The sequence below is a fragment of the Ictalurus furcatus genome, chromosome 25, assembly GCF_023375685.1.
Source record: "Ictalurus furcatus strain D&B chromosome 25, Billie_1.0, whole genome shotgun sequence".
In the NCBI taxonomy this organism is placed as follows: domain Eukaryota; kingdom Metazoa; phylum Chordata; class Actinopteri; order Siluriformes; family Ictaluridae; genus Ictalurus; species Ictalurus furcatus.
Genome location: NC_071279.1, coordinates 17,287,028 through 17,299,971, shown reverse-complemented (window position 1 = coordinate 17,299,971; position 12,944 = coordinate 17,287,028). Strand labels below are relative to the sequence as shown.

At 40.9% G+C, this 12,944-nt stretch overlaps 1 protein-coding gene across 1 annotated transcript; it reads left to right on the top strand.

Moving 5' to 3' along the window:
* Window positions 1-6,115: 6,115 nt before the first annotated feature.
* On the top strand, window positions 6,116-12,056 carry zpax1 (zona pellucida protein AX 1). The gene is made up of 14 exons (XM_053614659.1): window positions 6,116-6,292; window positions 6,372-6,592; window positions 7,095-7,245; window positions 7,319-7,527; window positions 7,789-7,906; window positions 7,993-8,192; window positions 8,277-8,385; window positions 9,678-9,847; window positions 9,920-10,023; window positions 10,130-10,260; window positions 11,171-11,357; window positions 11,442-11,583; window positions 11,773-11,872; window positions 11,957-12,056. The coding sequence occupies exons 1-14, from the start codon at window positions 6,211-6,213 to the stop codon at window positions 12,022-12,024; spliced, it is 1,992 nt and encodes a 663-aa protein (XP_053470634.1). The 5' UTR covers window positions 6,116-6,210; the 3' UTR covers window positions 12,025-12,056.
* Window positions 12,057-12,944: the final 888 nt, after the last annotated feature.

Here is a 12,944-nt window from a genome sequence, read left to right as displayed (position 1 = left end):
GACTGATTTTGGAAACAAAGTAGGTTTTATTTTCTGTTTATTAAGCAGACCTGTCTTGTGGATACAGATTCCCTGAATTGACACTTTGCTAGCAGAATAACTTCATTACCCATGAACAACTCCATCAACTGATATTTTAGCTTGAACATATGAGGACACTATAGTTTCAACACCATATGACGTGCATTTTATTGTTTTTTTATTTTTTGCAAAACACTGGTGTTCAAATGACTGGCGCAGCCACAGCCTTCTGTCATGTGAAGAACGACACTGACTCGCTTTGTCAAGTCGAACAAAGCTAGAGAACGTATATCTTTCGTTTTGTGCACGTGGGCGTCCTCTTTAATTCACACCACAGGTTTTCAATAGGTTCAAATGTACAGACTGATATACATCTTATACACACGTATTTTGTGTCCTGCAGACATCCGGGTGTGTGTTTACGTCATTATCGTGTTGAGAGATCAATCTACAGCAAGTCATAACCTTCTGGTAGAAAGCACGTAACTAATGTTTAAACATCCTGTTATCCTGCATTCTTCCGTCGCCCTCTGGTGGCTCGGAGGTTTACTGCAATGGCTGACAGTGTGCTACAGGAATGAGTCCTAAAACTGGAAATGAGTTAGCATTTTTGCATCTCCGGTTCAACTGTCCTGAAGTCAATGGGGGGTTTGGATAAGAGAACCAAAACTAAGCTTGTAGATTTATCAGTTTATAGTGTTTTCCAATTGTAGTGCTATAAATTATATAAGTACACCCCAACCCGGGATGCTACCACATGTCGTCATATGGAAATTGTTCAATTTATCAATGCGAAAACTAATATATATATATATAAATATAATGTGATGGATTTTATAGCATTAGAGTTCCTGGAAGCACATTTATCAAAAATACTTATTCTTTAAACTTTTATCAAATCTGCAGAAGCCAAATAAAACGTCTTTATACCACAAAGAACAACTATCCAAATGAGACACACGTATAAATAACGTAACATGGACACGTTCCCAAAAAAGGTGTGGGCAGATTCATCCACATAAAACAGCACAGTGGATCCTTATCAGGGAATATGTTTTTTTTTTTAAATAAAGATTGAAAGAGTTGTCTGAAGCTTAATGGTGGTGACGTTGAAGTCCTCTGACCACGGTGTAGTTCGTTTATAACTAACTTAACTTTAGCTTTTTACTTCTGCTGACTGTATGTAGGCTTCAAAATTCATAAAAGGTGTGTTCGTTGGTGAAGATTATCTTGATGAAACAAAGATGTAAGAATCATAAACTTTTGTTGGTCACAGAGCTTATTTTCTGCAGTGATCCAAAAGCCAGTGGAAAAACCTATTGACTTTTTGTCGAGGGAACCGGGGTTATTAATGGACAGTTAATGCCGATATTGTTGTCTACACACAGTTTATTGGACACGACATACTCACAGGACGACAGAACTGGTGTCACACCCAATACGGTCTGTGGTGTGACAACAACCATCACAACATATAGCTTAAAACAGCCCCCAGAAGGTGCCAATACTTATATACCTATATATATATATAAAAAAAAAGAGTCCATACGGTGTATGTCCTTCTTTCTTGTACCTTTACTTAATTTAAAAATATGAATATAAAAAGAATATGAACCCTCGTAGCTCCATGGTCCCCAGTTTGACCCTGAGTTTGGGATCCTGTCCGTGTGGAGTTCTTCACATCTTCTCCTCATGTCCGTGTGGGGTTCCTCAGGGTTCTCCAGTTTCTTCCCACTGTATGAAAACATGACAGTAGATTAAGTAGCTATGCTAAATTAGCCCAAGGTGAATGTGTGTGCACGGTGGTCTGCGATGGACTGCTGTCCCATCCAGAGTGCGTTCCTGCCGCACATCCAGTATTCCCGAGAGAAGAGCCTGATCCACTGTGACCCTGAGCAGGATAAAACGCTTACTGAAGATGAAGTAAACCAGTTATCTCACACAGGTAAAGTAATCTCAGATTAATCGTGTACAATTAAAAGTTTATATCTCTGATTACTGCTTTATTTATGTAAAATATCCACTCCATAATAAAGGCGTCTGAATTTAAAAGGAGAGCGGAGTGGTTATTATTATTTGTGTTAAAGAATTTAGGACTCTAACTTTGTCACATCTTGGTCTGAAATGGTCTACACCCACCCCTCGCTCCCTCGGGCCTGAAGTAACCAACCCTGACGAGCATCAGTGTCATTAAGATCACCTGTGTAGGAGTGGCTCTACTTTACTGGAGAGGATCTCCTGAACACCAAAGCCGTTATTAAGTGTGAGCTCTCGAGCTGGGTGTGACTTCTTTTCTGACATTTTGTTGGGGTTTTCATTCAGTCTGCTCACCCAAGATAATTTTACAGAGCCATTACGCATCACTAACATCAGGACTTATGATATTCAGAAGGTGGTTAAGGGATCTGTGTCGGTGACCTGTAGGTGTTTTCTTCAACATAGCTCACCTTTAAACTTGTTTAAGGTGCAGGATTGACAAAACACACCAGCCTTCCTTTCATTATGATGGTACCTTCCTATGAACTTTGGTAAGTTCTCTGAAGTAAGATTAATTAAGGAAAGGCAAGGTTACTAATTAAACTCCTTCTTATTTTCCCCATTAGTGCCTTCTGGCTTTTGGTGGTTGCTGTTGTAAGTGAGGCTTCCAGTCAACGTAAGTTGTGTGTTTTATTTATATATGACTTAACCTTGATTAGTACTTTTTTTTGATAAGTGGATACAACTTTCTGGTGCTTTGTAGGACCTGGCTTGACTTTGGACTGTGTTGGAAATGTTATGAAGCTTACCTTGGATAGTGCTCTGACTTTTGGACGTCAGCTTGAAGTTGAAGCCATCAGTAAGTATTCTTAAAACTGAGCTCAGGCCTTGAACATATTACCTATATATATATATAGACCGTGATTACATGAGAATATTCTCCCTTTTAACTATTCAGATGGTTCACAAATTGTGCCTCTAACACCAGCCCTGGCGATTCAGTGTGGCTACAGCATCGAGTCTGATCCCTGGGGGAATACGAGACTCTACACATCACTGCTAAGCTGCTTTGTTCATAACCATGTACTGATGTTTAGACAGTCAAAACATTTTTTTTTTTTTTTAAATACAACCTGCTGTAATATTATGGAAATGTGAACATAATTTATGAATGCCAATGTGGTGAATTAACTGTGTCTTGTTTCTTTGTGGTCTCAGGGTGATGCTGTGTTTGATATTGGACTACGCCTGCAGTTGTACGGCAACCGAATGTCTGATGACGTAATTGAGGTGGAAAAGACTTGTGAATACAATCAATGGGCTTCACGTGAGATTCTCTGTGAACGGAATTTCATGGAGGTAATTTCCCCACAGCAGCATATTCACTAGACTGTAAACGTCTGCTTCTTGGAAAAACCTAACAAGCTTGCGTTTTGTGTGTGCGAAGAAAGATCTAGGGATCGGGTGAAGAAAGAAATGCATGGAGCCGGCCCCTGACCAATGTTATATAAACTACATTCCCTGAAATTGATTTAAAGATCTGAAAGATTCCCAGATCGCAAGGTGACATGGATTCGATGTTGAAATTCCATCAGAATCATCATTTTGGTTGAGGTTGAAGATTCAGTGCTAAATAATATTGAATCGATGTTCATAATTAACATTTGGTGGGGTTTAAATTTAAGTTTTGAAGTCACTTTGTTATCCAGTTTATCATAATCTGAGCATAAGTTGTATCTTGATTTGAAGTTAAATAAGCGATCTTAATTTAAATTGAACAAATATTGACTTTTATGTCCGTCTTGATCTATTTGTCAGTGTTGAAATAACATTATTTCATGGTGCAAACCTGAGAAAATCAATGAGAATCAAATGTAAGTGTTGATTCAGTGTTGGTCTGCTACCTGGGTTGTGATATAAAAGATGATCAATACAAGTTGTTCACTATAAATCTCATCGATGGAGTCATTTGTAGAGTAAATATAAATCACTAAGTACCTGAGAATTACTGCAAATCTGTCTTTTTATTTTAACAAAGACCATATTGTATATTACCGATTTTCTCTTAAACTATTTCAGAGATTGAGTTATATAAGAAGAGAGAAATCTACCAATTTTCCAATGACTGATCCTTAGGCTTGGGTGGGCTAAACCACTTCAGGAGATCAGCAATATGTATGTGATGTATCAAAAAAAAGTCCTTCTACATGGAGTGAATATAGCGGGATATTTTAGTAGGATTGCAGTAAATAAACTCCTCATGCCCTGCCTTGTCTATGTTGTAGCTGCACCTCTGACTATGACATGCTTGGTGATGTTCAACGAGGGCTGTTGTCAAGACCACAACTGGGGGGTCTCGTTTAGCAAAGTGTACATAGAACAAGTGCTAAACTTATACGCATGAAGTGAAAAGGAAAATGGACATTTGTCACATGTGCATATGCACAGCTGTATGCAGATGTTGATGAATCCCACACACCAGTGCTAATGTAATGTACGGCAGCCTGAGCAATAAGAGTGCATGTAAGATGTGTGCTATGATTTGTCTTGTAGCTGGTTGGGAAATGGCAGACCTGTCTCCTGGGCCTCTTTTAAAATGTGCCCGTGGCAAAAAATTCTAGATTAGAGATCACTTAAAACTGCACTGGGCTAGCAAAATCGACTGATGAGCGACTCGTTGTTCTCAGCAATCAATTTCTAGATTTGCCTTTTATACTACTTATTTTAATTTTTTTAATTTTTTTTAAAAAATTTTATAATTCATCTGTGTTGCCTGTCTGCACCGTGTAAGCACCGAAATCGGTAATTTCTGTCAATTATGTTGATATGACTGACAGTAGGTGGGATGGAAGTTCCTCAATCAGTTTACCCACAATTACACTTGTCTACCACTAGGGGCTCTTGCGTATGCATGGTCAGGAGCTGCATAGAAGAACTTGACAAGTCACTTTCTCTGCATAGAAACGTGCACATGAACAGCTGATGAATGAGACCCAAGGACTAGTGAAGGCGAGTCAAGACTGAGTCCTAAGCAGGTTGAGGCCAAATCAAGATGGAGTCCGAATGAAAGCGTGAAGAGCGAAATCAAAAACCATCAGCTCCTTTCAAAGCCAAGCTTTTACTTCAGTATGCAATCGCGACAGTGTAATTAAGCCAAACGATTGCTTATTCATTGCTAATATATCTTGCCCTGCCATTTGTAAACGAGAGTTTAGCAGCCGATGTCAACACCTCTTCTTGAATAATTAGCTGAAAGTCAATGTTATGCTAGTTCTTCAAACAATTTGCCTTAATCGGTGCGTTGTGCCAATGATTAGGCTTTTTTCTTTCCTCTAGAAGTAATCACTTCTTGGTAAACACTTACCATATTTATATTTATCAAGACCAATGTACAAGTCTGAGACAAATCCAAGACCATACAGAAAATTGCTTGAGACTGGACTCGAGTCCATGAGTGTATATAGAAGACTGCTTCATTTATTAAGCCCTTATCTGCTGCTTACCCTTGTCTTTCTATGGAGTATTTATTTTGGTGTTGTAATCCAGATCTGTTTTTCAAGGTCTCTGTTCACCGAGGACACCATGATATCAAGCAGCCAAATAGAGTGGCTGCAGGAATCACTGGACTCTCTGCTGATCAACAGGTAGGGAGAAGACGGGTACTATGTCTCTCTTTTTTTTTTTTTTTGTTTGTTTGTTTTAATTGAAATTTGTGTAATGAAGCAAATTCCCACGTCTCTGCTGGAGTTCTCTCTGCTTTACTGTTTGCTCTGACATTCTCAATGTCCTTACCCTGAAGTCATGTTCTACTGGTCAAGAGCTGTTTCTGCAGCTTTGCACAAATATCATTTTGCCAAAGAAGTATACAAAACTTCTCTTAATGCTTCCTGTATGATCTGAATTCACACAATACTGTTTAAATCTCTCAGTTCTCCTCTCTTCAGGCCTCCACCACTCTGAGCAATATTTGGCGGATGGTCCTGTACACGCCTAAAGAAAAGCCGATGACGTTGGAGGAGGTTCAGAACGCAGGTTATGGCGTATCGGTGACTCCCACGCGTTTGGTTCTGCGCAGCCCCTATAACACTCCTGAAACTTGTATTGAGGCTGTAAGTGAGTGAGTACGGGTATGTAAACTCTCTGTGCTAGTGGGAATACTGACTTTTCTCTGGTGGGTTTTCTCTCCCCTTCAACCAGGTGAATGGGTTGGAAATGGAGGTCTTTAAAGTGAGCACCTATTTTAAGCAGGCTTGGTCTGTAACGATTATCGACACCGTTGTCGGCTGTCCAACTGGTACGTAGTTATAGATGGGTTAAGACTTTTGCGTGAGAAATATATTGTTCCTGTAATCTCATATATAATCATGTTACAGGTGGACTTCACTTTACCAAGGAAGTCATCACATGGTACATGCCCCAATACATCACTCCTCTGATGACTGATCCTCGGTATCAAATCCTCGAAATGCACATGGGTATTGACGGAAAGAGGATCAATCATGCTTTGATGGAAGCTAGGGGCTATACCTTGATTATAAAGGAACTCCAAATTATAATTTCCTTGCCTGTCGGTGGACCAGACGGCTATTATAAGGTTAGTCCGTACTCCTCAGGTTGCTATGGACCGATTTTCTTAAATCTGAAATCTCAACTATGAAATGGATAGCCATTTTCAGTTCTAAAATCTGATTGGCTGAGCCATGTTCGACGCTATTGCCAAATCCTCCGCATTCACGTTAATTGAACTCTGTATTAATTGGCCAGGATTACACTCTAGGTTACGCTTAATGTTTAAACTTTGGTTGCTAAGCAACATGACTGGTAGTGTTAACAGACTACATTGTGTGGCAGAAGAATTGTTTATTGCAAGTATTGATGATAAATTGAAATATTGACTATATCCAGCGTTCAAGAAAGATCATAGCGTTGTTGTTTTACTTACTGACTCGCACTGGAGACTCCTTTCATGAATGTGCAATAAACCTCACCCATATCAATAATTACACACAAAAAAACCTTCTTATAGTGATGAAATCAATGTAACACCTGCCTTCTGATGGGTTTTTGCTTTTATTTGATAACGTCTCCCTTTGCAGAGCGTTGTGTTGGATAATGGGTACCACGTCACTTACAGTATCGAACCCATGCTTGAAATGCTGTGGCTAGAGAAGTCCGAGATCACCAGATACAAAGTCCATTATCCTATCGTCACGCCACCAGAGCCTCGGCCGCCCCGCGTCACAAACAGTGAGTGACCCGTTCTCGAAAACCGTCACGGACATGACTGCACAGTTCAAATGAATTTCTTTCTTGTTTACAGATACTGTTGCAGACTCGGAGGTGTTTAATATCATGCTGGGTTTCTTCCTCCCCGATGTGGAGCTGCTGAATGTCACCCTCTCAACTAGAGTGATGAGTGTGGATGAGGCCAATGCAGTTGGATTTAACGTGCAGGAACACTTATTTAATAACGGCTCCAAGGCTTTCAGCATCGAGGTCCCCTTCTCCGATCCTGCTGTCCTGAGAACCGTAAGTGTCGCTGCTCAGACCTACAGATCCGAGTTTGCTGATTTGCACCAGGTTCTGGGATCCAGTCAAGGTGTGGAAAAGATGTATTTTGTTTTAATTTAACATGATCTAAATCGATGTAGGTTGTTGAACATGGTTTTTAATAGACATCGGTTTTGATGGAGGTTTGTAACTCGAATACCATGTGGTCGGTTGACCTTACACTTGTTTTTGTTTAAACATGACCGCTCGATTCTGACTCGGTGCTGCTGTTCATTACAGAACGTCAACCCGATGAACATCATCTATCGTCTCTCCGTGACCTTTGGTTTGTTAGTCCTTCCTGAATACACTCCATTTTCTCACTCTGCTTTAGTGGAAGCTACTCGTGAGGACCACAGTAAGTATGGCTGTCTGAGGCATCAGTGGCCGGGTCGATGGATATGCGTGGATTTTAAGCTGACTTCTGATTGTATTTCTGCACAGCGATGCTTACTATGAACGGATTCTGCGATGAGAAGAACTTCTTCATCATGATTGGACACCGGGGCCAAGGCATAAACTTTCACATAACGGTCGGCAAGCGTGAGCTCTCGGCTGACCTCTATGCGGAGTACGGTGTTGAGAAAAACAGCTGTCATATGAATATGACCGTGCCTTTCCTGGCGCAAGATGTCGTTTTTGAGGTACAGCCTGCATTTACTTTGTCTCTCGCGCTGTAATTTGTGATCTCCGAACGTTAAGTGTCTCTCTCGCTCTCTCTCTTACAGAGGGCCGATCAGTCGTCACTGAGGGCTCGTGTTGATGTAGTAATATCATACAACAACTGGCAATTTCAAAACTTCTCCTTGGCTTGCTCCTTTTCCTTGGTCATGACTGGTATTTATTTACTTTTCTACTGCTTCCTACTTCAAGTTATGATTGGTTGCAATACTCCAAAAGCAATCTAATGGCATGTGAATGATTAATCGTCGTCTTTCATGACTTTTAAGGGCATTTCCATACTTTTTTTTTTTTTGGACCAGTGTATTTCAGGCCACGTACAAATTCATCCCTTTTGAAATGGGCGTTTTGTAAAACGGGCCAAGTTTGCTGGTGTGTCGCAATGTTTAACAGATCTATAGACGGAGTCTAGCCAGTGATCTAATTTTATGTGAAATAGTGTGGTAAAAAGTGTGTAACCTATTGACAATATAAAAAGTGGCTATTGGTGGGTGCCAGTAGTGACTTGCCAGTTGTATTGCCAATATTGGTGGGTGCCAATTTGACTTATTGATCTCTTTTTATAAGAGGACTAAAGAGATGTACCAGTTAGATCGGACCACGTTTCTCCTGCTCAATCTGGGGGTACAGAAAGAAGTGTGAAAACGCCCTGAAGTTGAAGTTTGTTGCTGGAAAATCCAGTTTAAGATTTTTTATTTTTTTTCCCTCCAAGATTACTTCTCCTACTATACAAGATCCCAATAAAATCTTGACCGACTTGTAACGGACTAGGCGATAACTTGTGTTCTCTCGATCAGATTATGAAATGAAGATTCTTTAACGAAAGATCTGCGATGAAAGGAAATGAAGTTCTGCTTACACAGTTAATCGGAGCGATCCGGAAATCAGCTCGTCAAGAGTAATGAATATTCTCATTGCCTCAAGATGACTTTCAGTACTTTAGTCTGATTCGGTTCTGTCTCAGCCTTTGCCGGTAACCTATTTGAAGCTGTTTTGCATGAAACCATGCAGTCCTCTTCTTGATTTGGCTTTAGACGAGCGTTGTAGCAGCTCGCGATCTGAGATTTGAATAAAAAAATCCCTAACGATGCCTCAATTTTGTCATCAGCTGTGTGTGGACACAATGGCGCTAAACTAAACCGCCTTTTGAGCACGTCACTTTCGGTGTTGAGACCACCGATCTCAATTCATGACCGTTCTTCTACGACGTGTGATTTCTGCCTCCGGAAGCAAAATCAGGCCGGACGTCTTGGTGTCAAGCCGTTCTTAAGATGGATATATTTACAGATGAATAAAATCGGTAGTAATGAAGCGGAGCAGCAACTGGCAGTTTGAAGGTTTTAAATGTGGTGTTAGAACAGCTGGATTTTTCAACAGAGTGAGGTTTAGGATGCACGATCAGGCCTGCTTTCACAATCTCGCCTTGACTCGTGTGAAATCCTCTTCAGAATGTTTCGCAAACGGATCCATAACCGCGCTCGTTGTCAAGGTGGAAGCAGCAACCCAGATGATCCCAAGCCAGTTAACGCTGAGGGATCCTTCGTGTAAACCCACCTTCAGCAACAACCGCTTTGCCTACTTCTCCTTTAACGCAAGCAGCTGTCAAACCACCAGAAAGGTATGTAGTCACTTCATGTCTCCTTTACTGTTGGTAGAAATGTTCATTTATCCTGTTGCATCTGTCTTCCAGTTCCACGATGGCATCATGACCTATCGGAACAAAGTCTCGATGGGCAACAGGACAGATGTTGCCCAGCTGTTGCAAAACACCACAAACCATGTTCCAGAATATGGGTACTGTGCAGCACTTGGGTTTATTCTGACCCCCCCCACCTTTTTTTTTTTTTTTTTTTTCCTCCATCAAGTCATGCATATTAACTTGTTTCATTATCAATATCAGTGTGATGGTGGTCTGCAACTACAAGCTAACCGAAACACTGGCTATGATGTTCTCCACTGTGCCGCAAGCAAGAGGACTTCATGCAGCTCCTGGTTTAGGAGAACTGCATGTCAGGATGAGGCTTGCTAGAGGTAGGCTTCTGTATACGCTTGATGTTTTCACACTTTACACCTGTGAGCTGTATGGTGCTAAACAATATTTCAGTGCTTCACTATACTGCTCCTACTAGAGGTTGACCGATTAGAGTTGAGCAATACCTGTTGATGACCGGTTAATCAACTGATTAGTTTTTTTTATTAATACTGAATGAGAATATAACACTCAAAAAAAAAAGTTAAAATATTGCTGAATTTTATTACATAAACAAACGGTACTGACTGTACCATGAAAACGTACTGTAGTTTTTTTTTTTTTTAAAAAAAGGAAATAAATATATTAACTATAAATATGTACATCCAAACTAAACCAAAAAGCTATGCTTCAAATAACAAAAATAGACGTCCAAAATGAATCAAAAACACTTCAAATAACACAACCAAATTAGTCAGTGATGGTCTTTTTCACCTCTAGAGGCCGCTCTCGTACTGTGTAATGACTACAGCGGACGCTTCTCAGCTGCTCACAGCCCGGAAAAACTACCGGTGTGGACTATTTCCAGTAACTGATTAGTTCCAGCAATCCGTTATCGGTGCTGATTAATCGGCAAAACCGATCAATGGTTCAACCCCAGGAATTAGAGGTTCTCACTTGCACGGAAATCAAAATGGTGGCCTTGATTCTTGTGTAATAGTCTGTGTACAGTCATGCAACCAACCGGGCAAAATTTTCATTTATTTGCAATGCACCACCTACATGAGCTAAAACACCTACAGGGTTTTTTGTTTGTTTTTTTCTCCCTGTGTCGGTTGAAAGTCGATCATGTACGATCAGCTTTCAATTGAGACCGGAAAGAGTTCGGCATCGACCAAACGGACACGTGCAAATCTGTCCAAGAATCACGATGCGGTGTCGAGTAAACTGGTCTGCCTTCTCTCTTTCCAGACGCCTCTTACGATGCCTTCTACGTGGACGAGGACTACCCGGTGGTACAGTATCTAAGGCACCCTCTATACTTTGAGGTACAGCTGATGCAGTCCGTTGACCCGCGAATAGAGCTGGTCCTGGAGAACTGCTGGGCTTCGACTAATCACGGAGGCTCCGTGTTGAGCTGGGATCTCATCGTGAACGGGTAATCTCCCTCACACATGAAGGAAATGATCTCGTGTCTAGATCGCAGCACGTATTTAACTTTGATCCTATGCTTTACAATTAGCTGCGCGAATCCGGCCGACCGTTACCAGATCGTGTTCTATCCGGTCGTGCCCGACGCCCGGGTTCGGTACCCGAGCCACGTGAGGCGCTTCAAAATCGAGATGTTTACTTTCGTCAAAGACGACGTGCCTCTTCATGAACAGGTGACTTATTTGCGCATCATTGGTTAATTATTACCCTTCCTTGTACCCCGTGCTCCCTGGGATAGACTCCAGGTTTCCCAGTGACCCTGAAAAGGATAAAGCGGTATAGAAGATGGATGGATGTTTTGATTATTAGCCTGTATAAAGCACCATTTGAGGTTAACGGTCTTGTTTTCTCCCCCCTTTCAGATCAGTGTCCACTGTGAAACTGTGCTGTGTGACGTCCACCAGACTGACGGGCTCTGCAATGCGTATTGTCCGTTGTCTAAGACTGAAAATGTAAAAAGAGGTGTGTGTGTGCTGAACTTCTCCCATGTCATAACTCTATCTCGAGTACCGTACGTCACTGACTCGACTCTCATCTGTCCAACAGGACGCAGGAACATGGGACAGCACAGGATGTGGGTCTCGTCTGGGAAAATTTCCCTCTCCGGCTTGTAGCTCAGATGTGAATAAAGTTTGGACTTTTTAAAGCGGTGTCTCTCGAGCTTGTTCTTTATTCAGGAGGCCTTTTGATTTCTTCAAACGTGTTACATCCAGATGAACCGTCACTAAACCATGCAGTCATGTCTGCTCACACCTGCAGGTTTTGAATAACAATTCATTCGCACCTTTCTTTTTTTTTTTTTCCTCTTAAACCAAATCCTCAATGGACATTCCTCTAGGATTTATTGCAATCTGAAGTCACTTGGAACAGTTTTTAAGTACTATTCCCAAACATGCAGTCTGGTATATTTACAGGTAGCTTATGACCTCTAAACGTGTAGGTGGACATCTTTTAATTCACGCCTTTCTGTCTTATCGGATTTGTCTAGGCTTAAAGGTGGAGAAGGTCTTCCACAGATTTAAAGTGTGGAAGTAAGATAAAATGGTGAAACCTTAAAATTGTTTTTGCATAAACTTAAAAACTAAATCCATCTCTTTTCAAAGAGAGTCTAAATTGAGCTTGGTTTACATGAATGTGAGCGAGTTGGAGTGTGAAAAGACTTTCTTGCTGACCTGTTGACTGAACCGATGTAGGAAATGTATAATTCCAGTGGCCGTGATAAACGTCTTTTAAAAAGAGAGACATTTAAGGGCATTGATGAAATAAACTTATTCTGTGAGCTCATCGGAGGACCAATGGATGGATAAATTTTTCATAGATGGGGGGGGGGAAAAAGCTATTTCAGGATATGTTTTTAAATATATATAATTAAAATTGAATAGTCTCTTAACTAAATGGAGTAAATTTCAGTGCTGGAAAAGATTAGCCACATCCTATGTAAAGATCCGATTGTGAGTATAAAATTGTGACGCGATTTGCAACCGGCTAGTCTGAAATCATACCGGCTCACATCTATTCGTATGTAAATGTTCTG

What these genes read in the sequence shown, in the direction of transcription:
- zpax1 (XM_053614659.1), top strand. Translation starts at nt 6,211, where the DNA reads ATGGAGGTCTTTAAAGTGAGCACCTATTTTAAGCAGGCTTGGTCTGTA. An exon ending in CGCAAGATGTCGTTTTTGAG is followed by an intron (nt 8,193 to 8,276) that starts GTACAGCCTGCA and finishes TCTCTCTTACAG; the next exon opens with AGGGCCGATCAGTCGTCACT. An exon ending in GACTGAAAATGTAAAAAGAG is followed by an intron (nt 11,873 to 11,956) that starts GTGTGTGTGTGC and finishes TCTGTCCAACAG; the next exon opens with GACGCAGGAACATGGGACAG.